The following is a 27,982-nucleotide window of genomic DNA, read 5'->3' as shown; positions in this document are numbered from 1 at the left end:
ATTTAATGATTCTTGATGCGTGGATTCAAACCATCCGCTCATGAAAACTCAATTCTCTACGCGATTCACATCGCACGCTAAACGTTATCATGACATTCTCTGCGATATAAAAATCTGGAAACCTCGATCTTGACGCTTTGGCTCAGCTATAGCAAATTGCTTATAGTTTGATCAACACATGGTGGGCAATGAACATTGCTCGATTGAGAAGCTTGCTGAAACCGTTGTAGTGCGCGATTTGACTCACGTAGAGCTTTGAGTTTCTTGTGAGCGGGCAGTTCAAATTCCTCGTAACCAATGTGAAATAAAAATGTCAATATCTTCGTTAGGAGTTGGTCTCAGTAATTTTCGTTGCGCGAATCGTGTTCTACGTGAAATTCTGGTTAAAGAACATGTATCAGATTGCTTAAATTCTTACCTTGTCTAGTGGTCCATTACGCGAGAATGAAGGAGCCTGTATAGCATGGAACAAATAAGTCCTTTATCAATTGTTGATTAGTACTTAGCTGATTCTTAACCATCCGAAAAATGTCTAAGAATCTTCTGGATGATTTGGACCACTTTTATACAAAGATTGGAGAGGTTTTCGATGCTATTTTTGACGCAAGCACCTTCCGGTCCATTTTCTTGAAATTTCGTTTCTTTCCGTAGTTCTATCATCTATGTATGCATCCTGAAAATACTTCAGTTTTTCAATTCCCGTCGAGTTTTATTTTTAAGCTTTTGGATTTTTCTTCTTCATCATTCATTCCACTTTTCTTCTCTCAGACCAAACAGTTTAGTCCTTCCTCAATTTTTCTTATGTACCGTGAGTATTGAATACTTTCCAGAAGGCATGCTTCATGGCCGCAGTTTCATTTCTTGCGGAAAGCAGCATCAACCGCTCTATTCTCTCCTGCATTGGAAAAAGTCAAAGAAAAACACTAATTATTCTTACGGTTAATAGTCGTTTCTATATCTTCATCCGAAAAGGTCTGTGCAGGTGGTGTCAGAAGAAATAGTATCGCCGATATTACCAATCTGGAACACAAACATTTTTAAGATCGAAATGAAAATGTTCTGTGAACAATTTTGGAGCTGTGACAATTACTATTTTAAAGATTTGCGTCAAAAATTGCGTGAATTGGCCTACATTTTTTCTCAGCTCACGTCCTTAGATATTATGCGAATAAATATTTTAAGTGCCATGAACCTGGAACATTTCCCTAACCTTTTCATAAATTATTCAAATTTATCCTCAGTACATATGATATAGGTACTTTAGGAGAGTTACCGTGATGCTTGAAATAGTGTGCCACTAAAACAGCACTAAATACCTACAGCAGGTTCTGTTGTTGTGGCGGGGAACAAAAGAGTTTAAAATAAAGAAATGACAAAATATCTCATTATAGCACATCATTTTATTACAACATACCTAGATGCATACAATACTGGAATTGCTTTAGTCTTTTTTATTCGTTATTAAAAAGACCTAGAATGAAAATTGACCGGCAGAATTATGACAGTTAATTTTTGCCCCCACACAGAGGACGAAGGTCCAAAATAAATAAAAAAAAAAAAGAATCATTAAAGAGAAAAAATGTTTGTAGACGGTAAGAACATATTTTCCTTTATTTTTCATTTTTTGGTGGCACTTTCTACTCCCCAATCACTCTCTTGAAGTTTCTTTGGATATTGAGCAAAAATAAATGTATTGACATCTTTTGCATAATAATTGTATAATATTTAGTTTGTAAAATTCAATTAATTCTGGAAATTGCATAAATACTGTTCAGACAATGTATTGACACAAATCTAAAGTGCCATTATCAGAGCTTAAATTGTTTTTCAGAATATATTTGTATGACGCTCGAGTGGGCTGAAGATTCTCTAATGCGAATTCATCGATGAAGTCATAACGTCTTAAACCCTATCAATTTCAGAACGACGGACGGTATAATGAAAATTTTTATTGATTTGCGGCGAACTTTATGACCCGAGGAGACGTGTAGAGTTATGGTTTAGTTATGTCCAAATGATACTTACTTGAGCATCCATGCCGATGCATTCATTTTGGCACTGCAAGATCAGACAATCGCACGAACTTAACGGACAAGAATCGACTTAAGAGCCATGATGTGGAAGAGAAAACATCTCCCACATAACTTCCACGTATTTTTCGTGGCCAACTGAGTAGGCTAAAATGCTGGTCTCATCTCATTCTTCTTTCGCAAATACTGCACGTAAAATTGAAAATCCTCCATAAAATTGTCATGCGCGGCTCCTAATAATTACTGTCGTTAACTACTCCAGAGCGAGATTTGGCCGTGAGCTTGATTGAGCGTAACCTTCTCCGGAAAGAAAAACCGGGTAAAAATGCCACGGTCTAATAAGCGCCCCCGCTAATTTCTTCCACATTAAAATAATCCAACAATTTTGAAATATCTACTAATTACTTGGGATATTTCCTAAGACACTTCTATCAGTGAGTAAAAACATCTTTAGAAATAAAAATATAATTTCTTTTGTTTCGAACCACAAAAGAATAAAATCGAGATTAAGCTAATATTTTCCCTCTATGTACTTTTGTGCATTTCCATTATAAAAACAAGTAAAAATATCGTTTTTACTCAAAAACTGAAGCTATATTTGCGAGAGATCAATGTAAAAATATCGGAAAATCATGTAATTTTTTTCTTGAAAATTTGAAGGTGTTGGCGAGATTTAAATTATATCGTTAAAAAGCTTTTAACTATCCGTGAAAAATTATTGGAAGGATGACGTAAATGTGAAAATATGACTTTTGTCTTATTTTGGACATAACTTCTAAAATTCCCTGAAAGTAAGGGATGCAAAGTCAGTACAATGAATCCTAAACTTGGTTTTTGTTATTAAAGTTTCAGACCCCCCTTTGAGCACACTCATGACATTTTGCACTTTCTAGGGCTTATTGGCTCTGGAAATAGACAAAAAAAAAATAGACGATCTATCTTGAAAATTTTTTTCCCAGAACCACAAAATTTAAATTTTGAAAGTTTGAGCTCCTTAGAATTCTCATTTAATATTTTATTTTTGGTCAAAATGTAATGTTGGCAAAAAAAAAATTACAAGACAGTTCGTTCAAAGGGTCCCTCTCAACTTTGCATCCATATTGCTCCGAAAGGTTTGATTTTTGGGTTCATGTTGTAACAAAAACTATATCTTACCTATGCCTATTGAGCCAACCTAATTTCTTTTCCTTCTTTTTTTGAAATTTTGACAGCGAGAATCCTATCGGTAGAAATGAGGGCATTCGAGTTAGAAGCGCAGTGACGCGACGCGCAGTGCAGTGGATCGAGTCCATTGGAGAGGTCGGACATGAAATTTTTTACTGAGACTGCAAATTTTGATGTGAATTTCGTCACATTTTAAATTTCAAGGGGTAGGTCTGGAAAAAAATTTTACGAAAAAACCAATGGAACCACTTATAGAACCTCAAATTTTTGTATCAACGAAGTTATAAGCGTTTAAAGTTTCCAATCTTTGTCCGACCTCTCCTACTGACTCGATCCACTGTGCGACGCGCACGCCTTTTGCAAGTTGTCATCCGAATTAAGAATGAAATTGTGCCTATGTTCAAGAGCTGGTATAGAAATGCCCGTAAATTTAATGAAATCCCGACAGAATGCGCGATTTTTGCCGAGCTTGACTCTGAAGTTTTCTATCCTCGTCGGAGTTTGTTGCTTTTTCGTCGGGTGATAGTCTCAAGCAAAACTTTGAGAATGCACGTAGCTTCTATAAAACCTCAATGTTGATATGCTGTTCCTGCGAAGCAAGTCGGTAAGGGTGTCCGTCATCGACAGTGTTCCCTGCTTTCTCATCGGATCATTGGATGAATTTTTCTCATCCAGCGGCTTGACATTAGCTTTGCCTAACTGAGCGTCCAAGCAGAGCTCACTAATGTTGTCGTCGAGATGTTGGTGTGTGTCGAAGCCTGGTCCAGCTCCGGCGTAATGACCCAGGCGCTTTTAGTGGTATTCACAGGGTGCTCTGATTGCGCAACTTTCCCTGATCTTTTTTTGAAAATGAGCTTATTGAGGTGAATGAACGGATGTTCCAAAATAAGTGACACAGCGGCGGCGCATGGAAGTAAAATGATGACATCAGAGGCTACGGCCTGGAACTGAAACATTTTTAAAGAAAACATTTTCAATACGGGGTCTGATCACAAATTAAAATTATTTGAAAATACCTTTGAAATATTTTCTTATTTATTGGCAGGGGTGCTGATAATATTGCTGAAAGTCTCATGACCCTCGGAGTATTTATCCTACGTATATTTTTGACCTCAGTATTTCTGCGGCGCCGCATTTCAGGCTCAGCCGTCAGTATTTTTTCTCAAGATTCCTTCTTCTATACTATAAGCTCCAAGACCTCCTAATTTTGCGAAACTGGTAACGCTTAGCTCCAGCGTTCTACCGGGCCGATTTTCATGATTTTTGCGGCTATCGACGGGCAATTGTCTCTAGATAAGCCAACTTTTTTCAGATTTTCAAAATATGGCCCAGGTTTTTTTTTATATTACGTGGTAAAGTTGCGAATTCTCCCATTTAAACAATGTAAATTTATACTTTTTGTCATAGTTCGTTTGAGCGTTCTACCGGGCCGATTTCCATGATTTTTGCGTAAATCGACAGGTAATAGGCCGTAGATGAGCTCGCTGTAATCAGATTTTGGAAAAAGGACCCAGGTTTTTTTAAAATCACGTTATAAAAGTGAGTGAGTTTACAGAATGCTCCGGTACTGCTACCGCTATGCGCGGGAGGATGCGCAGTGGTCGAGGAGGTTGCGCAGTAGCTGTGTAGCCTGCGTATTATCTACATAAGATTCGCGCTAGCGACCTTAACGTGGAGCGGTGACCGAGTCGTCTGAGACGTCGAATGCGTCCACTTGGAACTCGGTGTGAGTTCGATTCCCGACTCATGAGATCTCAATTATTACCTGACTATCATTATACATTGTTTTACTGCAATATTTTGTCAAGCAGTCATTCCGAAACGCCTCATTCCTTTTAATTTTAAAGTAATTTTAAGTAAAGTTTAAAATTAAAGTATACCTCATATCGTAATTTTTAGGGGAAAAATAAAACTAACACTGATAGGAGGGTAAAAATAGGGCCGCGAAGCGGCCCATTGATGGCGCGGAGCGCCTTCAGGGGGTTGGGCCGCGTAGCGGCCAGGGGGCGTAGCCCGCTAGTATTTTACTGTGCCTCTGGCATTAATTCATTATTGAAACTGCAGCTGATGCGGGACCAGTACCTAATGGTGGCCAGCTATCATGCAGTCTCGCCGTTGGCTGTGGCTCTATCTTACCCTCCCATTCTAATGATCCTTTTTATATCCCTCATATTTTGTATCCACTATCTAAAGGTATCTCAGGCTTCACTACCCTCTTATACTCACCATATTAAAATAAGAGAAGTATATGGCAGAGCGTTTGGTCCCAAGATCGTAATGCATGCAAGTACAATGAACCAGATAGAAGCAGAAAGTTAATCTGCTAAGCACTTGGAAGGACTGATGTGACAGAAACGAGTTTACTGGGCCTGAAAATATAAAGAGATAATGATATTTTACAAGCAAATTCAGAATATGGTCCATAACTGTTTATTTGTTTTTACAAGTGTTGTTTGCGCATACTGCAAACAAACGCATCACATATTATTTATTTTAAAGACATTTTCGTTCATTTTTTAGAATGAACTAGCTTCAAATTTATACATATAACGCCAAATATTACGAACTAATATTTAGTTCAATTGCCGTCGTAGTTTCTGATTTTCTCCCTTCAAACGCATAAGAATGAATTTTAAAATACAAGTCCCCCTACAGCCTCTTTTTCTTTGATATACTGTGCTCTTTTTTAGTATAGTGCAGTGGAGCAGCACAGCAGCCCCGTATACTTCACCTTTACTTTGTGAAATATCAATCAAGGCAGTAGAGAGAATGGTAAGTTTTATCAAGTTAAAACAATTGACTCTCGGGTGATAAGGAAAATTTTCGATAGGGAACTTGGACTTTAACTATCTTCCTCCTTTCTACTCAACTAAAATATCATTATCATATCAATCAAATGACAAATTCTTAAACATGGTATTGCGACTAATTGGCAAAAATTAATTTGATTTGGTTGAACCTAACCTAACGTAACCTAACCTAACGTAACCTAACCTGACCAAATGATGATGTTGATTAAACCTTACCTGCATAACCTTGATCACAGTTGAAAATAATCCATGCAACGGATAGAACAAATAACGGCCTATGCAAGGCCGCGTAAAGGGCAGAGAGCAATGGTCCAGACCCATACCAGTAGAAATAGGTCAGTCCATATGGGACAGAGGTCATAAAAATCATGGCAGTGATCCAACCGATCACTCTCGACCACTGAAAAGGAGCAAATGTTTACGACATGCAGTGACATGATACAAAAAGTTTAACGAGCTCCAGCTTGGTACTCTGAGTAAAATTATTCTATTGTATCGTAAGAGAAACCATTTTTTTTTAAAAAAATTGAAATTTTGGCTTTCGGGTAACATTAAAAATATTCGAATCAGACGCTTCAAATTTTGAGAAGTGGAAACTTTATAATTTTCTTCGTTCTAATCCACCCCGTCTCTGTGCTTTTAAGCACCTTCTGATATCGAAGGTCGAAAATACGTATGTTAATTTAGGACATTGGAGATATGCCTTAAATGGGTCCGATATATGTGCCACAGAATCTTTTTACGATGATTGAAACTTATGAAGTAGCTAATAATCTATCCCAGCATCAAGTTTCTGATCGTCAAATAATGATGGGGATATTACATACTATACTACTGTCTTGGTCTCTCCAACCAGTTTACATCTACATCGAATAAGTAGTAGTTCGGAACTATAGTAGGTATCTTTAGGGCCGGATTAAGGGGGCGGCCACATGGGCCGCGGCCCATGGCGGCTTTAGGGGGCGGCAAATTTTGCAATTTTTTTTAAATGTAGGTATAAAAATAAAATTGCAAACGGGAAAAGGCGGCAAAATCTTGCATTACCTGTAAGTATCGTAATTTCTAATTTCGTCGTTTTTGCGGTGATACAAAAGACAGCACCTTTAATTAGTCGAGTTATGAGAGAAACCAAACACGCAATTTGGCCAGAACGCTCATTTATGAACAATCTTGGCCGTTTTGGTCTGACATTGGAATCTGAATTTTGTCAGTGACATTTTTGAGTTAGAGGGTTGGCTGCCCTTTCATTAGTCTAGTTGAGAGAAAAACCAAACACGCAATTTGGCCTAGAGCGGTGCGGCGCAGAGAGCAATGATTACGAGGACTTGAGATGAAAAAGAGAGGCCCTCGGCGCGGCGGTCGGCATGTAACACATTAGCGCCTACAAGACTGCATGAATACTTCACACATAGCGTCAAACACAGTGCGGTCAGCAGCGGTCGCCGTGTAACGCATAGCGCCTACAAGACTGCATGAATACTTCACGCATTGCGTCAAACACAGTGCGTTCAGCAGCGGTCGGCGTGAAAGGTATAGCGCCTACAAGAGTGGAGGAATACTTCACACATTGCGCCAAACAAAGTGCGATCAGCACGGCGCGGCGGTGGAAGTTAAAATTATTGAACCACATTTATGATTGTTCTTTCATAATTTTTCGTTCATTTCTTATTAATGGAAGGCATTGTCCACACAGAGACAGGTTTACGGAACTTAACTTTCGCGCCAAGTTCCGTGAATTTTTGCTAGTAGTGTTGACGGGGCTTCCGCAAAAAATGTATCCATCAAGAGTAAACGCGTCTGATGCATCCCTCTCCCTCCGGCACGTTCACTTGACGGTTTTTATTGATGTTTCAAAACGAATGAGATGGGGGCGGCAAAGTACAGGCGGCTCATGGGTGGCAATTAGGTAAATCTGGCCCTGGGTATCTTACAAATATTTACAGCTTTCACTCACCAAATGCATCTTCATTTTCTCTTTCCTGTAATGGTCGAGCAGATACCCAAACAAGAGACCTATCAAAAAAGGCGGTAGTCTTGCATGTGCTGGAAAGTAAAGTTCCATTTGGAAGCGACTGCGTTTCAACACACTGTTAAAAAAGAACGAGATTTGATGATGGTCTGTGGAGCTTCATAGATTAGGGAGATGAGTGAACATGGGCAATGATATTTTATACAAAAGCGAGCAGAACACACATTTAAACTTCATAATCATAACTTCTCCTAGGTATTCATATGCGATTTTTTTTTTTGGGGGGGGGGGGGATTTGTTTGTATGTTTAAACGTTTTGAATCAAGTACCTTTAAAAAGTCTTGAAGCTACTCCGTATGCAAGCAGGGCTTACAAAAATTCTTAACATTATGAGAGTTTCAAGGAACACGAAATTTTGACCCTAATACTACAAAAGAATTTAGCATAAATGCAGGATCCAAAAATCTTTCCAGGTATTTGCGAAAAATTTCCCTCTTCCACTTTGCTTCAAATTCAACGCATTTTCGTATGCATTTTCTCAGTTGCAAGTTGCACTATAAGAACAGACTCGTATTTTGATGACGGATATCTAAAGATCGACAGAAAATACTTATTTCTGAATAACTATCCAAATGCCTAGTTTCTTCGTGCGTATAATAAGAAATAACCGTTGGCAAAAAATTGCAACTTGAGCGCTTCCTAAAAGAAATGATTTGATAATTTGTTCAATCAGCATAAAATCAGGAGAATTGACAAGTGAATTTTTTAAATTATCATAACAATTTCATTTTTACATTGAATCTAAATTTAAACAGAATCCCTCTCTGTAACAAACGTTTTTAACCGCTTCTAGTCATTGTTTCCGATAAGATGTATAGACTAAAATTTTGACCTAATTGTGAACAGAATTAAAATATCAACTAACCTGTAATCTATGGTGAACGTCCAAGGATAGTCTTTGATGTAGGTAACCCAGAAAGAATAAGCGCTCGATGCGAAACATGTGATCACGATCAGAAAAATGCCACATTTCCGGTATTTTAAAAGAGCGAACAGGAACAGAGGTGCCACCACATAAAATTGCATATCCGCACCCAGATACCAGGTGTACCCCAAACACTGTTACCGACACAATACAAAGTTAGGAGTGAATTGATTTAGTACGCTAATGCAAAGGAGCACCTAACTTCGTTTCAGCCATTGCGAAGTATCAAAACACCCTAAATTTTTGCGTGTGAAACTGCGAATAAAATACCACTAGCTGGTTTTATCAGAGGCCCTGATTTAGGTATGCTTTCTTGCTTTAATGAGGAGCTGAATTTTATTCATGCAGATGAGGAGTAATAAATTAAGTACTCGATAAAATTTATCCACTTCAGTAAAGTTTTCCTGGTGAATTGAGTTATACTTAGATCCATACTGCAATATTACCTCCAGTTATACGATAAAGCCTTCGTAAAATTAATTTTATACATTTTTCAACAAAATTCTTTGCTTCTGTGTAAGGAGGCTCCTTTTCTTGAAGACGGTCTAAAAAGTATATTTAAATTATGATGCGATTTATTATGAAAGTCGCATCGCTTATTTGATACTCACAGATTTGAATTCGCTGTTATTCCAGTAGTTGTTGATGTACAACATATTGGTCCACCAGTTATCGAGGCAATTTTGCCTTTGAGGACCGACAAAAAGATCCCATATAGGTCCAGAGCCAAGGTCGTAAAATATCATGATGTATACCAAAATCACGAATAAGTATGCCGGAGTTATCCTTGAAATGAAAGATAAATTCAAATTACACTCATATCATACTCATACTCATACTCTACACTCATACTCTCATACTCTCATTACTCTATATTATAAGATCAGAAGAGTAATGCGTAACGCAAAAACCTGGAAGCGCGAAGCGCGTGCTGGGGGGGGGGGGGTGGACCGCGGAGCAGTCAGGGGACGTACCCCCTAAATGGGCGCTTTAACATCACTCAAAAAAAGGTATGGCTCTAAGACCCATAAAAAATGGCTCGGAGATCCATAATTTTTAACCAAAGTGACTTACCGTCCACAGTATGGCTTTCTGAGCCATACTTTATTGGTCGTGAACCTATAAGCATGGATCCACGAACTATATTCTATGGTTCCATGATCACGGAAAAAATCTTTGGTGCTTATAGCCAGATAGTAGGTGACATTTACCATCTTGGATTCCCAGATTCGACCCTTGAGAACAATTTTGCTACGAGCACAAATGTATGATGGTTAGAAACCTCAAACCGCGATCAGGTAGGCGTTGACAACAAAGATGGTAATTCGCACCAACACTGCTGGGCGGGCGCGCCGTCCTCCGTAGACGTCCCTCACAACGTTGCTGAGATAGACCTTCAAAGATGGTAAACTGACCCATCCGAATGTTTAGTGTATCAATCATGAAAGCAAGGAGAACCTAATATTTTGTGTTTTTAGCCATAAAAAGGAGTATTTTCTTGTAAAACGTTCTGCCATTTCCCTGGAATTTTGAATGTTGAAAAAAATTGATTTTTAAAACTATTATTAGTACCAGGGGCCTTTGGCCACCACGCTGCCGACAACCAATGCGGAAGAAAACAACATACGTAAAAAGTCGTAGAACAACCGTGTTCAAGTTATTTCGGAGATTAATGGATTCAAATACCGTCAATTTTGTATTTCTGATCAATGTTTTTAATTATTCTAATGAGTTTCCGCAAATTTTCCTGAGTAATTTAAAATAGATAAAAGAAAATTTGACTTAAAACGCATAATATCCGAAATCTAAGCTCAGATTCGGCTTCCTCGTGAAAAATCGATGCAATTTCATGTATCATATGTCACCATATCATGAAGGAAAGAGATTAACGTAGGCGTGTAGATTCTAACATATCAGTCCGACGTGGCAACATGGGTGATTCGGAGTGGGTCAGCTGATGAGTAAGAAGAAGTTTGTTTTCTCGGAAACGGACGAACCAAATGCTTGACGCCGGCGCCTGGCGGCGTAGCTCAAACGTTTGAATTCCGTGCCTACTTCCGCATACCGGCCGGCTTTGATTGAATCTTTACGCCTACGATTACCCTCTTTTCTTTATGCTATGGTTACATAAGATACATGAAGTGGCATCGATTTTTCACGAGGAAGCCGAATCTGAGCTTAGATTTCGGGTATGATGCGTTTCACAAGTTGAATTTCCTGAATTTGAAAATGTAAGACGGCGGACGTGGCCTAAATTGATAGATCGGCTCTTATTCTATCGATTAAATTCGAATTTTTAGTCTAATTTCGAAAAACCAAGGTGGCGGGCGTGGCCTAAAACGCTATCCGGGTTCCTGCTCGTCGGATTTTCGTAAAACTTGGTGCCAAGGGGAGGGAGGGGGAGGAAAGACATTTTCAAACACTGCAATCGATATGTCGCAGACAAATAGTAAAATTAGGCATATTGTCAAATGCCTAGGCAAATAGTCAAATACTAGGGGGCTATGCTCCCTGACCGCTACGCGGTTCAACCCCCTGAAGGCGCTCCGCGCCATCAATGGGCCGCTTCGGTTCCCCATTTTTACCACCTATATCAGTGTTAGTTTTATTTTTACCCTCAAAAATTACGATATGAGGTATACTTCACTTTTAGAATGAAATAATTTTTGGTTTTGATGAATATTTTAGTTCGTTTTAATTCCGTTTTTTTATATCAGTGAAAAATTTAACATCGTCCGAGTTTCTGAATTGTTGTAATAAATGCCCTTTAATTATCATTAAAACCGAGCAGAGTCAAGAATAATTAATTGCTCGAAGTCATATAGTTTTACGGCAACTTTACCGTCGCCCGAGCCAGGGACGGGAAAAGGAGTACGCTCCACGAACATATTATTACACGCTTATCAGTCACACAAGGTGGGTTGAATATGAATTCTTGAAAATTTATCAACATACTTTCCCTAATCAGCCCATATCTGATTGCTTTCTTTGGTGACTCAATGTTGGTAAAGCGTAAAAAATTGACGGGGCAGACTACTAACAAAATACTTTCATTGAGTTATCTGAGATGGTGACCTTCATAATCAACAAGTTTATAATTTGCACTAACGCATTCTGTAGTTCAATGAGCCCACTTAACCGAGTAGCATTAACCAAAAACAAGATAGGTGAAGCGCAAGCGCACTCTTTGGTGCAATGAGTCAACTTGATGGAGTAGTTTACCATCAATTTTGTCTCGGTGAACAGATTTTAGCTAGTAGCAACTAACTGAAAATGATTGATTTCCCTAAAGACGTTGTGGACAATACAATGCCGTTGGTTATTCTATCAGTTTTTTCATGTATACGGCACCAACTTTTAATTAACAAAACCAAGCTGGTTATCCTCGCACAGTCATTTTTTTCCGTGATCCATAACTCGGCCGGTAAGTCACTCTTCCCATACTAGTTTTTTGAGTGAGGTGGCGGGTAATATTGGATAAGGCGACACGGCACTCTTCGAAACATGAATAATGCATAGTTGAATCCATATGTTGTAATCAGGAAAGTCTCAGCCCCTTCAGGTTCTGATGTATGCAACACAGCCGTCCTTGGAGCCTGTATGGTTGCATAAAAGCGTTATCGTGAATGTTGCGGTACTTTGCGATACATTCGACCGCAACGCACACCATACAATTTTGAGTCTTTAACTACATTCACTCGTAAATAAGTAAGAGTGAGTCTGCATCGAAAGTGAAATCGTAATGTTCTTGCTAATATATCGATTTCACTTCAAGTTTTTTGGATCCGTTACACCCAGGGCCGGATTAAGGGGGTGGCCACATGGGCCGCGGCCCAAGGCGGCAAATTTAGGGGGCGGCAAATTTTGCAATATTTTTATAATGTAGGTATAAAAAAAATTGGATTCAGAAAAAAAATTATCAATGAGAAAAGGGGAAAAAATCTCTCTTTCCTGAGAGTATAGTAATTTCGAATTTTTTTGTTTTTCGGTGACACAAGAGACAGCATCTTTATTTAGTCGAGTTAAGAGAGGAACTAAACACGCAATTTGGCCTGGAGCTTAGCGCAGAGAGAAATGATGACGAGGACTTGAAAAGAAAAGGACAAGCCCTCGGCGCGAGTGCGGTCAGGAGCGGTTGGCGTGAAACGCGTAGCGCCTACAAGACTGCACGAATACTTCACGCATTGCGCCAAACACAGTGCTATCAGCGCGGCGCAGGCGGAATAAGTTAAAATTATTCAACCACATTTATGTTTGTTCTTTCATAATTTTTTGGTTCATTTCTTATAAATGGAGGACCTTGTCCACACAGAGACAGGTATACGGAACTTAACTTCCGCGCAAAGTTCCGTGAAATTTTACTAGTAGTGTTGACAGGGCTTTCGCCAAAAATGTATCCAACATGAGTAGGTAAACGCGTCTTATGCACCCCTCCCCCTCCGGCATGTCCACTTGATGGTTTTTATTGATGTTTCAAAACGAATGAGAAAGGGGCGGCAAAATACAGGCGGCCCATGGGCGGCAAGTAGGTAAATCCGGCCCTGGTTACACCTGCAAGCACATCTCACCTATTATATCCTAAAGAAAAAAAAATCATTTTATAAATTTACCCTAAAATAAATCTTTTTTTTTTTTTTATTTAATTTTGTAATTACACATATTGAATTACAACTTATATTACTAGACCTTACGAGTCTTTACAAATTTTCCTTTAAGCCTAATATAATAAAAAAGAAATAAACACCGCTTTATGGATTAAATTAATGAGAATGAAAATGAAGGATGAACAAATGAGATAGAAGTAAAATCCTGTAAAAAGCGGGAGAAAAACTAACTGATATTAACTATAATTATTCCTAGAACTAGATTCTAGAGAATTTTTCTACTAACTATGCTTTCGCCCTGTCAGTCGACTAAGACTGGTAAGGGCCAGAGGCACGAGCCTAACACCGACGGAAATGAGCTGTGCTCAACTCATGTGGTTTGCGTCTTTTTAACCTCCGGGTCTCGGAGCCCCAATCCAAAAGCGCTATTGCTTCGGGATTGGGGTGACCGCCCAGTCTCTCTTCATATCTATTGTACATACGTGAGATGTACATGTCCATCTCTTCGATCCCGAGCTCATCTCTAATATCGATGTTACGCTCGTACCACCTGGCCCCTGCCATTTGTCTGAGTATTTTATTTTGAATTGTCTCAATAATTTTGAGATTGGAACTGGCGGCACACGCCCAAATCTGGCAGCCGTATACCCAGATTGGCCTTAACATTGATTTATAAAGTAAAACTTTATTTTTTAGCTTTAATTTAGATCGCTTTCCGAGAAGCCATAGCATCTGTCTGTGCTTTAAGTCAATTTGCTTTTTCTTATTTAGAATATGCTCCTTCCATTTTAACTTACAGTCCATGGTAAGGCCGAGGTAAGGAGCCTTTTGCGCATGGGGAATAGCAATTTTATTTAGGATCACAGGGACATAAACATATGGTCTTAAGGTAAAGACCACGTTAACTGATTTGGTGGCGTTAAGCGCCGTGCGATCGCGCTCAGTCCAATCCTGGATGTCGTCCAGGCACTCTTGGATGTTAGTGACTGTCTCCTCATATGTGGGCGCGGAGGACGCAACGGCCGTGTCGTCCGCAAAGATCCCAATTTTCCCTTTTTTAGGTTTTGGTACGTCAGCTGTAAAGAGACTAAAGATTAGGGGGGAGAGTACTGAACCTTGAGGTACCCCTGCTCTTATTTTCCTAAATTCAGAGTAAGAGTCTTCAAATCGAACCCTAAAAGATCTATCTGCTAAGTAGGACATTATTAATTGCACGTGGTTCCCAGGCAAGAATTTAGAAAGTTTAAATGCCACTTTAGAATGCCAGACTTTGTCAAATGCCTGGGCGACATCCAAGAAAACTACATTACAAAACTGTTTCTCCTCTAGCGCCTTTTCAATATAAGAAGAGATCCGGTGTAATTGTTCTATTGTGCTATGTTTAGCCCTGAAACCAAACTGCTCATTAGGAAGTAACTTTTTCTTATTTACAATTGTCAGTAAACGTTTAATATATAACTTCTCGAAAAGTTTGCATATCAGGGGAAGTAAGGATATAGGGCGGTACGAACTAGGGGCTGAAGGAGGTTTTCCGGATTTTAAAATAACAATCACCTCAGCCAATTTCCATTGACTAGGGATGTATTTCAATGACAATGCTGCATTAAAGAGTGCTTCTAATTTTTTGATTGCCGCAGGAGGAAGTTGCTTGAGGATAATTGCTGAGATAAGATCAAAACCTGGACTTTTCTTGATTTTTGTTTTATATTTAATTTCCTTGAAAATTTCGTCATATGTAATTTTGTTGATTTTTTCTGCAGGGAGAAAATTAATATTACCAACTTCTTCCTCTAGTTCGCATTCCTTCTCTGGAGATTCGCAGGGGTTAGGTTGAAATACTTTTTCAAGGTGATCGGCAATAGTATGGGCTTTTTCCTGGCTATTATTTGCCCATTCACCGTCCGGTTTTCTAATTGGGAAGCTAGCTAGGAAAGGACGTTTTAGGGATTTTGTCGCTTTCCAAAGGGTGTAATCATTAGCTTCGCTTGGGCTGAGATTAGCTACAAATTTTTCAAATTTTTCATTACGAAATTCATTAATACGTTTCTCCACTGCCTTGTTTAGTCTATTGTAGAGATTTTTATCAGATTCATGGTGAGTAATCCTTCTCCTCCTTCCCGCTTTGTTTTTACGGTCAATAAGGCTGAGTATTTCCTTTGGAAGAGTGCATTTATGATGAAAATTATTAAAAGTTCTAGCAACCGGCGTGCTTGCTTTTGCAGCCTCTTGGATGCTCGAAATTAATGACTCTGCCTCCTTATCAAGTGTGGAGCAGTCGTTTATTGAAGTTGAGTTATTAATACGGGAAGTTAATAATTCTCGAAATTTTTTCCAGTCTGTTTGAGTAGAAATTAGACAGGGTGGGCGTTTAACTAATACTGGAGTAGCAAATATAGATAAGAAAACCGGCACATGATCTTTTTTTCCCTCTAACACATTGCAAGAAGTTTTGTTATTGAGATTGAGATTATTGAAGATGAAAAAATCAATTACGTCTGGCTCTTTCAATGGATTACCTGGATAGAAGGTGGGTTTACCCGGAGAGATAAAATCACCTCCGATAAGATTGACTGCAGTTTCAAGATTATCACCTTTCGGGTTAGTTAATCTCGAACCCCATCTGACGTTTTTACAGTTGAAGTCCCCCCCAATAAGAAAGCGAGGACCCAATTTATCAAGTAGACCAGAATAGTCGTCAACTGAGCATCGATGACGTGGTGGAGCGTATAACGCGCTGACATTAAATGGCCCTAGCGATGACTCAATTTGAATAATCACCGCTTGGAAACGTTCTTCTTCTACAATTTCGAGAACAGAGTGTTTAATGTTTTCCCTGATAGCAATAGAGGCTCCCCCCCTAGCGTTATTAGAAGGATGTCGTGAATTATAAAATCTATATCCTTTCAAGTATCCTCTCGATTCCCTAGCAAAATGGGTTTCAGAGAACAATGCTATATCTACGCGTAATTTTGCCATTTTTTCACTAAATTCTAAGAGTTTAGCAGGTTTTAATCCATTCGCATTCCATGCGATAAGATTAAGAATGCTTTCATTTTTGTTGTTCATTTTATCGAGAACTCAACACTCGGCTCATAAGAGCCTGTTCGTATTTTTCCTGTCTCTTACTCATCTCCTCTAGTTGCTTCCTTAATGATTCAATGGTCATTAAGAGTTGACTTATGAGCTCTTCCTGTTGATTAGAGGGTTTCGGGCCGGATACTGCGTCGGCGAAGCTAACTCCTTGTTTAATAGCACTAGGAGGATTTTTTCCCCCTTTTTTCTTTTTATTTGGTTTATCTGGGAAGTTAGGAAAATTAGACCCATCGATCTTTCCCTTTCTCATTTTAATAGATTTTTCTCTGTCTTTTTGCATCGCTTTCGCGAAGGGGCAGCCTCTATAGCTAGCTGGGTGACCTGTTACCCCACAATTTGCACACTTAGGGTTGATAATGCGCTTCGCCCAAGGGCATTCTGTGGATAAATGTTTAGCTGCGCACTTTACACAACGTGCTTGCTTACCACAATATGCTTGGGAATGTCCGAAATTCTGACATTTTCGACACTGTATTATCTTAGTAGTACTAACTTTAATGGGTTCTACTTTTACAACCATAGAACAGATTCCAACAATCTTATAGATTTTTTCTATATCATCAGTATAGTCGAAGTCGACCTGATGGACTGGTATTTTTATCAGTTTAGTTTTACTTACATAAGCAGAGTCAGCAATAAAAAGAGGCACATTATCTTTATCTACAATTGTTTCTGAGGGGTAGGTTTCGCCTGAGGTTGTCTCATTGACGGTGGAGTTTGTTTCCATAGCCGAGACTGAATTTTGCTCAGGCACTGACTTAGGATCAGGGGTCTGTGGAGCTGAATCCACAGGTGATACTGATTTTTTCAAAGCTTTAAGTTCCGCGTCCGATAGTGGGACCCGTTTCATAAGGCAAGTCGCTTTTTTAGGTTTAAAACCTTTATTTTTTAAGTCGTCAAGAATATCTTGCTCTTCGATTGAAGGGTGAAGCCCTCTTACAATAACTTTAATATCACGCAGATTTTTATTGCAGTGAGTGTAGTACTGCACTTTATTATTAGTCTCATGTGTTTCTCTGAGGGATTCTAAAATTATTTTCGCCGTAGCGTCGTCTTTCGGATTTAGTTGCCAGACTTCATTATTAATAATTTTAGTTCTGACATCTTCCTTTTTAACTGATTTTTTTGTAATTATTTCTACAAGATTAACATAATTGTCTACACCTATAACTTTAATGGGAGGAGTGGGTAAAATTTTCTTAACACTAGATGCATTTGATACACTAGGATTAGGTATATTTACTTTAACTGGAGCGCTCTCACCCAGTTTGGTTTGTTGATCATCGGTATGGACACTTGAAGCTGAAGTACTCGCTCTCTTACGCTTCCTTCTTTGAGATTGGATAGCTTTCCGTTTGGAGTTAAATTCGGGATCCGAGTTGTAGTCGACCCATGTATCAGAAGATTCAGAGTCATCAGCATCGTGATTCGATTCCACGTCATTTTCCAGAGTGGCAAATTGGTTAGAAACAGGTGTTGTAGATGCACCTGGTTTTGGTGTAACTGGTTTCCCAGTGGCGAACTGTGTTAATTTAGATTGCCCTGAGGGCTTACGAGAGTTATTTTTAACTAACTCTTTCCCAGATTGTAGATGGGCATCTCTAGATCGAGAGCTTGCATTTGCAGAGCTAATCGCATTAATTTGTTCCTGTAGTTTCTGTATTTTTTTCGCATTTTCTGCTTCAAGGGAATTGATTCTATTCACCAGTTCATTTTTGTCACTGGACAGCGTTTTGACCATGTTTTGCGCCTTGGTCATAAAACTTTTAACTGATGCATCAATGGTAGGGGCCTGAAGAACAGGAACAATGTTGGTGTTTAGAATTTCATCAATAATTGTTTCTTTATCTTCTACCGACGCCATCGCTGTCAAGCTTGACTCCGTAGCAGTAAGAGAGAGGTTATCATCCGCCCTTGCAGACTGAGGGGGGCGGGGCGGAGACCTCGGGAGAAGAGAACTTTTCCCGAACGGATTTTCCATTTGGCTATTTGGCAACGTGTCTAGTTTAGTTCGAGGTAGGTAGGTTAGGCCGGTGAGCAATCCCCGCTTTAGACATTTTTCGCACCCGAGAAAAACGTTGTTGACGTAGCTACACTTGACACCGTGTTTACACACTACAGGCCGGTCTGCCATACGATTGTTTATTGTTTATGATGACTCTGGCACTAATATCACTCGGGACCCGGCCGCCAGAACACCGCGACGCGAGCACTTTTCTCGATTCCAGCAGAATCACATGCTGGTGATTTTCTTTCCGAAATTTTGTTGAAAAATACTGATCCGGCGTGAGATGAAGCGCGACCGTCTCGCTTCAGAGCACAACAACGAGTGAAAATAAATCTGAGACTATTGAAATGCGGAGCGTTTGATGAGCCCGGTAGAACGGTTGACTTTTGCTTATCGCACTTCCAGTTTTAATTTTAGGGTAACATAAGAATATTTTAGGGCTCAACTCTTGGAGTGTGCTTTTTGAGCATTATGGATAGGTTGATTTGTCAAAAACCGGAATTGAAATCAATATCTTAACAAAGTGTGTTCGATTACTCGATGCTAGTTTACTTCCGTTATAATTTACTTCAAGTACTTGTGATATGATTGAATCTATGGAACAAATCTGTTTTACCTTAAATAGCGATACATAACATGCTTGAAGAAAGAGAACGGTAACTGAGCCTTCCTCTCCTTTATAAAACCGTAGGCCAACACAGTACCACCCATGAAAAAGAAAACATCAACGGCAAGAGTTCCATTCAACACAAGCAGCTCCAATACGTTATGGGTAAGCTGAAATAAGACAAAATTAGAGTACCTGTATAGGGAGAGTATAGCGACAGATCTGAAACTCCGAAAGTCCATCAGGCCTTCACCGATGCCTCCGCGAATAAAGTTAGGGCCCAAAAGGGCAGCCAACCTATGAATTTCGAATGTCCAGAGCGATTTACAAATACAATTGTTACGAACCGTCGTTTAGAAAGCATGTATTTGGTTTACTTTTTGCATAAATTTACTTATTTTTGCGAAAGAACGCTCATTTATGTACATTCTTAGCCATCTTGGTTAGAATTGAAATCTGTAGGCTGGCAGTGAAATTTTGTGTGTTAGAAGTTGCTCAGAAGGGTGGCTGCACTTTTGGGCCCTAAGCCCTCCATGAACCGATCTGTCGCTACTCTCCCTATACAGGTACTCTAGACAAAATTAAAACATTCTCTCTCATAGGTAGCCATTATATTTTAAATGATAACAGCACACTTGAATGATCAGTGTAGTATATTGAAGATGTATTCAAAGGATAAAGCACCTGTAGATGGCTGCAACGAGAATCAGCATAGCATCACCTGACGTTGCCTAATCTCTTCCTATACTATTTATTTACCATGCAAAAAACTAATTGCAAGAAACACCAACTCCGACTTGACATATTTAAAGCCATTCTTCACATCTAAGGGAGAATCTTGTAGAAACCGTTTCAGGACTGAAGAGACATTTGTGGTGATGTGATATACAGTAGACTCTGGATTATCCGGCTTCGTATTATCCGGACTCTGGATTATCCGGATCGATTTTGCAACCATGTAACTACGTACGCATTCCGATAAGTGAGCGGATCCGCGGAGAAGCGGTCGCAAGGCATATTGGCGCCTACAAGGCTGAATAGGAATACTTCACGCATTGCGCCAAACAGTGAGGTCGGCGTGGAACGCATTAGCGCCTACTAGGTTGCATAAATACTTCTCGCATTACGCCAAACGCAGTGCAGTCGGTTAGTTAGCCTAAAACGCACATTAGCGGCTACAAGACTGCATGAATACTTCACGCATTGCGCGCTTTGATCGTTGCATTGTAATTTATCGTTGTCGGCTACCATTCACAATCACCATTAAGTCGTTCAGTTTGGTGTTAACCTTTTAAATTCGTGTTGGTATGTACATGATGTATACATAATAAGAATACTGTGGTGTTGGTTGGTGGTGTTTGTGTTTACTGGTGTTATCCGGATTTCTTTTTCATCCGGATCGGGCCCGGCACCAATTAATCCGGATAATCCAGAGTCTACTGTAAATCCAAGTTGATTCTGGTTACAAGTTTTTTTTTATCATTCTGAGTGACTTTGATCACATTAAGCATTGATCAGTTCTGGGAGATTTTTTTTTAAAAAAATGCGTTTTTACGTATGAATCAAGACTTACACTTACACATATTTGTTTACTTTTATTCTATACATCGAAATTTAACTTTACGAGGGGGAACACAGATTTGTTGGAATCCTTGCTTAATCATTAATTCATTAATTCATCTCTAGAGACATTTATCAAGTGAGTGAAATCATCGCAACGTTTTTAATTAGTAAAACTCCTCATACGTTTTCATTGGCAGTCCAAAAATGTTCAAAAATGAAATAGGTATTGGTGATTTTTCATTTTAAAAGTAAGATAGCATCGGATATTTCAAAAGTTCATTGGTCTCACCTTCCTGGGGACATCAGCGTGGTTAATACTCGGAACAATAACGAAATATATTGCCCGATGGAACGCCAATATCGTAAGTGTCGAAATAACTCTGATTCCCTGGAGAGAGTCAATCATTCGACCGGGCGGGGAGTTATTTAGTAATATTTTCCCGTTAGTCCGTAGAGAAAATGAAGCCACCACTAAAATCAAGCAAAACTCTCGTTATATTCGAAGAATGATGCACGGTGAACAGGAATTGCAGAGGAGGAGCTGTAACAATTGCAGAATTACAGGGTACGTTGACGCTCTGCTGTCTGCCCAGGTAAAAATTGACAGTAGAATGTGTGTTCCAAAATACTATAGACCTAAAGCCGGCTGTAAGATTTCCAATAGCTTCTGTAGCCGGCCGTACAATTTCTTATAGCCTCTTTTAGCCGATGGCGATTAAGCAACAGCCAGACGATAAAGTTAATGCTAAACGTTACTAAATACGGATACTAGGACTTAGTTAGTTTTTGGACTACCGCTCTCTTTTTGTGCCGTAGTATCTTGATTTATTTTGCGAGGAAAGCTCCGTAATTTTGAAGGATGCCTGTCATTCTTAATATGTTGGAGCGCCTTCAATTTCTTATGATACTGTGCAATACACCTGGTGTGAAATAGTTGCTTCAGACGCCGTGGCACGCTGCGGCGCGGCGGGCGGGCAGAGAGCGCGAAACGCGCATTGGCGCCTACAAACCTAACAGGGATACTTCACGCATTGCGCAATGCGTGAAGTATCCGTGTTAGGTTTGAAGGCGCCAGTGCGTCACCGCTCCGTTTTGTGTTAGGCTCTAATATATTATCTCGCGGAGTCAGCGCTTTTCAACTCATGATTTTGAAATGTTTGCACACTCTGTATGGATTATTCTCATTTTAATTGATGAAAAAAAATATGTTTTAAAGGAAAATATAATGTGTGTCTCGTAAGTATTAAGGTAGTTCCGTATCAACTTTAATGATATCCAAAGCACACGAATTTCTACACAATTTCTTATAGCCTTTTATAGTCAATGGCGATAAAGTGTAAAGCCCGGCGACAGGAACTATAGCCCGACTGTATACTTTTTTACAGCTTCGTACTTCGTATAGCCCGGCTATATGATTTGCTCCGCTTTCTACAGCCAGCTATATGATTTTCAATAGCCTTCTTTAGTCGGCTTTAAGAACTCCTACGGTATTTTGAAACGCAGCTCCTATCGTCAATTTTTACCACGGTGCTGCAGATTCAAATTCGGATAGAGGAGCTGTAAACGTTAGGCGTCAAGGCAAAGCCACAACTAGGGTGCTATTTAATTAAGGAATTATGGTAACTGAGCCCAGACAGGCAATATCTACACTGGAAAACACATTGGATCTAGAGTCCAGACTCTTAAAAACATCGACAAGAAAAAGTACTCTTGATTCAATCAGAATCTAGCGAGAGTGCACTAAAAAATATAAAGCCAAAAATGGTATTTCACCTGATTTTGTGAGTTGATGAGGTATTTTAATGGATTTCCACTCGATCCAAGTGGCCACAAAAACGGAGAAGGCGGATGTCAATATAAAACAACTAACGGGAAAAACAACAACTGATTAATATAGCAGTTCCTCTTGATTGTTACAATTTTTTCAAGAATTAATTTAAACACACAAGTCACTCAAGTCACATCATATTCGTAAAAATCTTCAATTATTGGTGCAGACAAATACAGAAATTATGTTGGCTAAAAATGTATCAAATGTAGGCAGCGTGTCCGTACACAAACCGATGGGGAAGTTTTAAGCGTGCCAGTAGGGCTCGCTTTTTGAAATCACTCGGATGTACCATAGTACAGCACACCGATCAACCAATGCTATTCAACGGGCCGTCCAAATATTTTTTTCCTCGGACCCGTTTTCTTGTCTTTGAACCATTATACTGTCAAGCCCTGATGGTCTCTTACCAAAAAACCGAATGAACTGCTAATTGGGAACCCTTGAGAACATTTTCCTGTCAAAACCGTATTATTTCATTTGACAAAAACCTCATAGAAGCTTTATTACGCTCGGAGGACTCAACTCTAGAACCTTCTTTCCCGCCAAAACTGTTTAGCCAATGAGCGTCTTGCACTGCACGTGCAATCTGTGATGAGCCTCGTGACTCTTTATACCATGTACTAACCGTGGCCCCTGCAGAAATCCACTCGAACCACTGCAGTTATCTCCCGATATAGCTTTGGGTGTCAGGTTTCGAGCAAGGCAATAAAAGACGGCGAGGAGAGGGTCGCCTCGTCGAACCTATTATCTTCCACGCCCGATTAACCATTCACCGTGACGCCAGGATCCACCAAATTTTCACAAAAATTGTTTTCCGTCTATTTAGCGAGTTTTTCCTTACTTTCCGTTAAAGTACAAATAAAAAGAGACCTCATTTGTAAAAATCGGCCGAATAGGAGAGAAGTTACAGTTCGAAATCCAAAGAGATAATTCAACGCGATTTCGATGCACGGCAGTTCGCCAAAATCACGGTCGTGCGAAATGCTGCATATCAGCTTAAAATCAAGATAATTGGACGGAATCTTTAAAATCAATTTACATTCAACGTTCATGAATCAATATTTTCTCCCAAATTTAGCAAAAAGTACCAATTGATGCAAATAACAAAGACGTGAAAATAGTAGGTATGTGTCCAACATTTTAGTTATTCGGCACGCTTTTCCAACATATTCATGTTGGATTTTTCTGCTTGTTTTTTTTTTAATTTTGGCTCGCAGTTTATCTTTTTCACGGATTCCTGAGCATCCCAGTTTGCTGTGATATTAAGTTTGAGTACTTCACAATTTTTCACAAGGAACTGCCTCTTAATCGACCAGTTGGTATCAATAATGAGTTAATATATTACAGTATTTTCTACTTGCCCAAAAGGTCCCGGCTCCTCCTTTTCGCGATTCCCTCTTCTACACTCGCGTATTTTGCTCGCTCAAAAGACCTCACATTTCTCGCCCAAAAGAGTCTGTTTTTGAGTCACCTCGCCCCGTTGGCGTTGTACCAAAAATTGATCGTGGCCAACAAATTTTAGCAAAAGACTCATCTACGCAGAGACATGAACTACTCAATTTTTAGTTTCCCGGCACGATGGACATAAAAGAGAAATGTTGTCATGATATTACGGAATTTCTTCGCGATATGAAATTTACTTCTGACTTCAAAATGAGTGAAAAAATTGCGCGTTCTTGGGCTTCCCGCCTTTGAAACCCGGATTTTTCCGTAAAAATTCGGTTGTTGGATTACCGGATTTTTTTCCGATATCCGGCCAAATCGACAAAACGAGCCTGAAACATAGTCAAATAAACCATGCAAACAAGCGCGTTATTAAGGGAGAATCATTTGCAGTCAAGACCCTAAAAGCTTCTTAAAATTTATTTGAAAAGTACATTAGAGAACTTTAAGAAGATCTCTTACTCAAATAAGTTCCTTGGAAGTTTATAAAATATTCTTAAAGGCTTGTTTTCCATAAAAGAATATTTCTATCAACGAGTCTTACATCATGAGTAAAGATGTTGCGGATGAACCAACATTGTCCGTACCGCTTGTACAATGAACTTCATGTACTTGCTGAGCGATACCGTTAAGAGACAGTTTTAAGTGATGAGTCAGATCTTCTCCACTGCATGCAGCCGGAATACATACAGACCATGTCCATGCTTCGCTCAGGTCTCTCAAACTAACCTGCAGTAAAAAAGAAAGATCAAAATCACGATAAGCTCTTATTTGTAACTGTCCAGAAGAAATTTTAGTTCATGGCGGTAAAATTTTCAGAAGAGAGATTTTTATTGAGATGGGTCTCAAATTTGGATTTTGAGATTTTGGTGGTAAATTCAAGCAGTCGTCCAGAAGAGTACATTATTTTGCAAATAAAGGGCGCTAGTTTGCTATCTGATCAGACAGATTTGGTTGTGAACAGAGGAATTTAAAATCGATTTTTCTTGAAAATGTGTGTTTTAGATCGCAAACTTCATACCAGCTCCAGTTAGACCTGTGGTCAAACGATTTGTTTTCTCAGGAGGTTTATCGGTCATTTATTCATTGTCTAGTTTGAATCAATTTTGAGTATGCGTGGGGTAGGATATATTTTTTCCCGGTGAACGGCCATATTTTTCCTTGAAAGGGTCCTAAGAGTGCTACCTAATGCACTGACTCTGGAAAAAAACACGGACCTTTCTCTCAGGAATATCTAAAAACATTTGACTTTTTGTGAGAGTAAGAGACCGTGCGTATGGTTATGGAAATCCTTAGGAGCAGGTCACTGACGCATTCTATGCCTGAAAATTACGTCTCATCTGCCTCGACGGGCCAAATAAGTTTGTTCCAAAGAGTTTTTTCTTCCAAAATGACTCAAAGGTTACCATGAGCGCATCGGGGAAGTCTGAAATTCATTCCTAATTTTACAGTCAGCCAGTTAGCGAAAGAAATTTGCGCAGTTTTGAGTTTTTCGCTGCAAAAAGTGCAGTTTTTCCAGCAAAGTCAAAATTTGTTACCGACGTGTCATTCCTGATTCGGGACACCACGCGGAACTTAAAATGACCATCATCATGTGACGCAGCTCTTCTAATGAAAGTGAACAACAACATTCCTTTTACTTTTATACGATTCCACTTGGATAGCAGGAAAACAAGTATGACTTACTCAATAATATGAGATCAATAGAGTAACGCGTAACACATAACGCCTGAGGCGTACAGCGCTTCGTGGGGGAAGGGTTTTACCGCAAAGCGGTCTGGGGGCTTGCCCCCTGTTTTGAACGAATGAAGGTGGTTGTATTTGTTTGTGTTTAATTGAAAATGCACAACACATGACGGCGGAAAGATTTGAGTTTTTCGTGAGGATTGGAAGTGAATGTATTATCTGAAACTGATTCGCCTGTATTAATCCTTTACTATGGTTTTCAAAGGCGGAAAGCTCGAAAACGCGCAATTTTTCAGCGCTCATTTTGAAGTCAGGAACGAATTCCAGACTTTCCTGATGTGCTAATCGACATTTTTGACCCACGTATGACTAAGAACAACTTTTTCCTTTCGCTACGGCTCGTTTGTAAAAAGTCAACCTCATAAAACTGAAGCGCTGGATGCAAAAAGGGCATTTCTTGGTTACAGTGTCTCAAAATCTCAGCTGACGTCATCATAACTGAAGCAAATGTATGTGATTTGTTGAAACTATTACCGAGTATTCTTTATGATTATAAGTATAGAGCTGAAAATGTAAAATTTCAGAAAATTGAACCAGTGGTATCCTCTCTAAATTAAAAATTAGCACAGGAGATTCTGAAACTCCACAACCAAGAAATGCCCATTTTGCCCCTAACGCCTCAACTACGAGTCATTACTGGTCTCTTACCTCTTGATTTTCACTCCAAGTTTGGTTGAAAATGGCTTTTATGAGACAATACTTTCCGACGACGTGCAAATGAGCGTCGGAGGCATCGCTGCGGACTGCAAGACATTGATCAAAATTTCCAAGATCGACGACGTTACCGGCAAGGAGACTTGAAGGAACTTTTGAGGATGCGTCCAGCACTATCAAATGTATGAAATTAAAATTAATTTATTCTTATTATTCTGTTCTTCCGAAATTTTCAGTCATTTTCAAGCCTAAAAACTTCAAAATTTACTTGAAATACATGCTTAAGAGGCTCTCAAATTTCTACCCCGTTTTGATGGAGGAATTATGTATTGGTAATTAAGTGAGGGCATAGATAAAGTGCGGCTAATTTTGACGATTAAAAATTATGAATTTCTTAGTTAACGCAGCGCCCAGGTAAGAAGTTTCAATTTGTGAAAACAAACGTTATAGAAGCATTTTGCACTCGGCTAAAATTCAGAGGTTCTGACGGAATTTCAAACTCTCGCGGGGTTTTCCCGCTGGGAAACCCAGTTACCCTTGCTACTCCTGATAAAGTGATGCTAAGGCTCACACAGGTCAACCTCTGAAAATGTGTTTTTACCCCCGTCAACCTGAGTTCTTGCTAGACTTGAGCAATATTTTTAAAATATGTCCGATACAGCCAAGGTGTTTTCGATGACAATATTTTTACAAAAATGTTTTTAAAAATATTTTCAAACACTTTTTAAAGATATTATTGCGAAAATATTTCAAATATATATAAATTACACGAGCTTTTCGATAGTATGTTTGACTGAGTTCAAAAATGCATTTATGTGTACGCTTTACAATGGTTTTTAGAAATGTTTGGTGAATTTCTCCTGTGATTTGATGAAAATTCCTTGAAGTTTTTTATGTAAAATACGCATTCGTCTATGGATAAAGAGATAAATTGTCAGGTGGAATGTAATTGTATTCTAGCAGTGCGGTTTAAGCCAATACGGCTCTCGCCCTTTCAAATAACCTCATGAGTACCTTTTCGTCAGTTCTGTTGCCTCTAAATTTTGGCCAGAAAATGACACTGTTCGTTCAATCTAGAAAATAAAAAAAATGTATAAAAGATGGAATTTGAAAGTAGTCTAACTTTGTAAAGCCCATGGTGTGCGCTTTTTAGCGGCGTTTCGAAAATAAATTGTCTGGTCGGAGCAGTGGGTGTTTTCAGTGTTCAGCGGGGTGTAGAGCTCCAACAGAGGGTCGAGAGAGTAAAAGGCATCGCCGATAGTGGCACAAGGGCGCTGCTCAAAACACGAACAAAAAAGAAATGCCCCAACGGAAACCCTTAAACACCACAACATTGCCCTTACAGTTCGCGATCACAATTTCGAATGCAACAGACTACCACTTCATTTGAAGATCTCATACGTGAGTCATTGAAGATTTAACAGAAGTGAGAATGTCTAGATTACTATGATATAGACTTTTAAGCCAGTTGTTCC

General features: G+C 39.3%; 2 protein-coding genes across 5 annotated transcripts in view; both read right to left on the bottom strand.

The window, feature by feature from the left end:
- LOC109041083 (venom protease) overlaps window positions 1-2,165 on the bottom strand; it is a 21,076-nt gene extending 18,911 nt beyond the window's left edge. Inside the window, exons 1-2 of the mRNA XM_019057251.2 lie at window positions 2,026-2,165; window positions 938-1,020 (exon numbers count right to left, since the gene is read on the bottom strand). Coding sequence (XP_018912796.2) covers window positions 938-1,020; window positions 2,026-2,051 — 109 coding nt within the window. The 5' untranslated portion in view covers window positions 2,052-2,165. The remainder of the gene's footprint in view (window positions 1-937; window positions 1,021-2,025) is intronic.
- Window positions 1,383-27,982, bottom strand: LOC109041059 (nose resistant to fluoxetine protein 6). Of its 4 annotated transcripts, XM_072302266.1 has the most exons (12): window positions 27,631-27,979; window positions 26,502-26,680; window positions 24,652-24,836; window positions 22,607-22,698; window positions 21,123-21,304; window positions 19,280-19,440; window positions 9,570-9,744; window positions 8,899-9,092; window positions 7,959-8,091; window positions 6,221-6,404; window positions 5,421-5,563; window positions 1,383-4,141 (listed from the first exon to the last, which is right to left on the bottom strand). In XM_072302266.1, exons 1-12 carry the CDS (start codon window positions 27,839-27,841, stop codon window positions 3,890-3,892), a joined length of 2,091 nt encoding a protein of 696 aa, XP_072158367.1. In that variant the 5' UTR covers window positions 27,842-27,979; the 3' UTR covers window positions 1,383-3,889. The 4 variants fall into 4 exon arrangements, with proteins under 4 accessions (XP_072158367.1, XP_072158368.1, XP_072158371.1 ...); XM_072302269.1 differs by lacking the exon at window positions 5,421-5,563 and having other exon boundaries at window positions 3,933-4,141; window positions 27,631-27,981; XM_072302267.1 differs by lacking the exons at window positions 5,421-5,563; window positions 6,221-6,404 and having other exon boundaries at window positions 27,631-27,982.

Source organism: Bemisia tabaci, chromosome 7 (assembly GCF_918797505.1).
Source record: "Bemisia tabaci chromosome 7, PGI_BMITA_v3".
In the NCBI taxonomy this organism is placed as follows: Eukaryota; Metazoa; Arthropoda; class Insecta; order Hemiptera; family Aleyrodidae; genus Bemisia; species Bemisia tabaci.
Note: the sequence above shows the minus strand (reverse complement) of the source record. Positions and strands in the feature narration are given on the sequence as shown.

What these genes read in the sequence shown, in the direction of transcription:
- LOC109041059 (XM_072302266.1), bottom strand. Translation starts at nt 27,841, where the DNA reads ATGTTGTGGTGTTTAAGGGTTTCCGTTGGGGCATTTCTTTTTTGTTCG. An exon ending in GCAACATCTTTACTCATGAT is followed by an intron (nt 22,699 to 24,651) that starts GTAAGACTCGTT and finishes TTTTCCCGTTAG; the next exon opens with TTGTTTTATATTGACATCCG. An exon ending in ATAACAGCGAATTCAAATCT is followed by an intron (nt 9,093 to 9,569) that starts GTGAGTATCAAA and finishes TGTCGGTAACAG; the next exon opens with TGTTTGGGGTACACCTGGTA.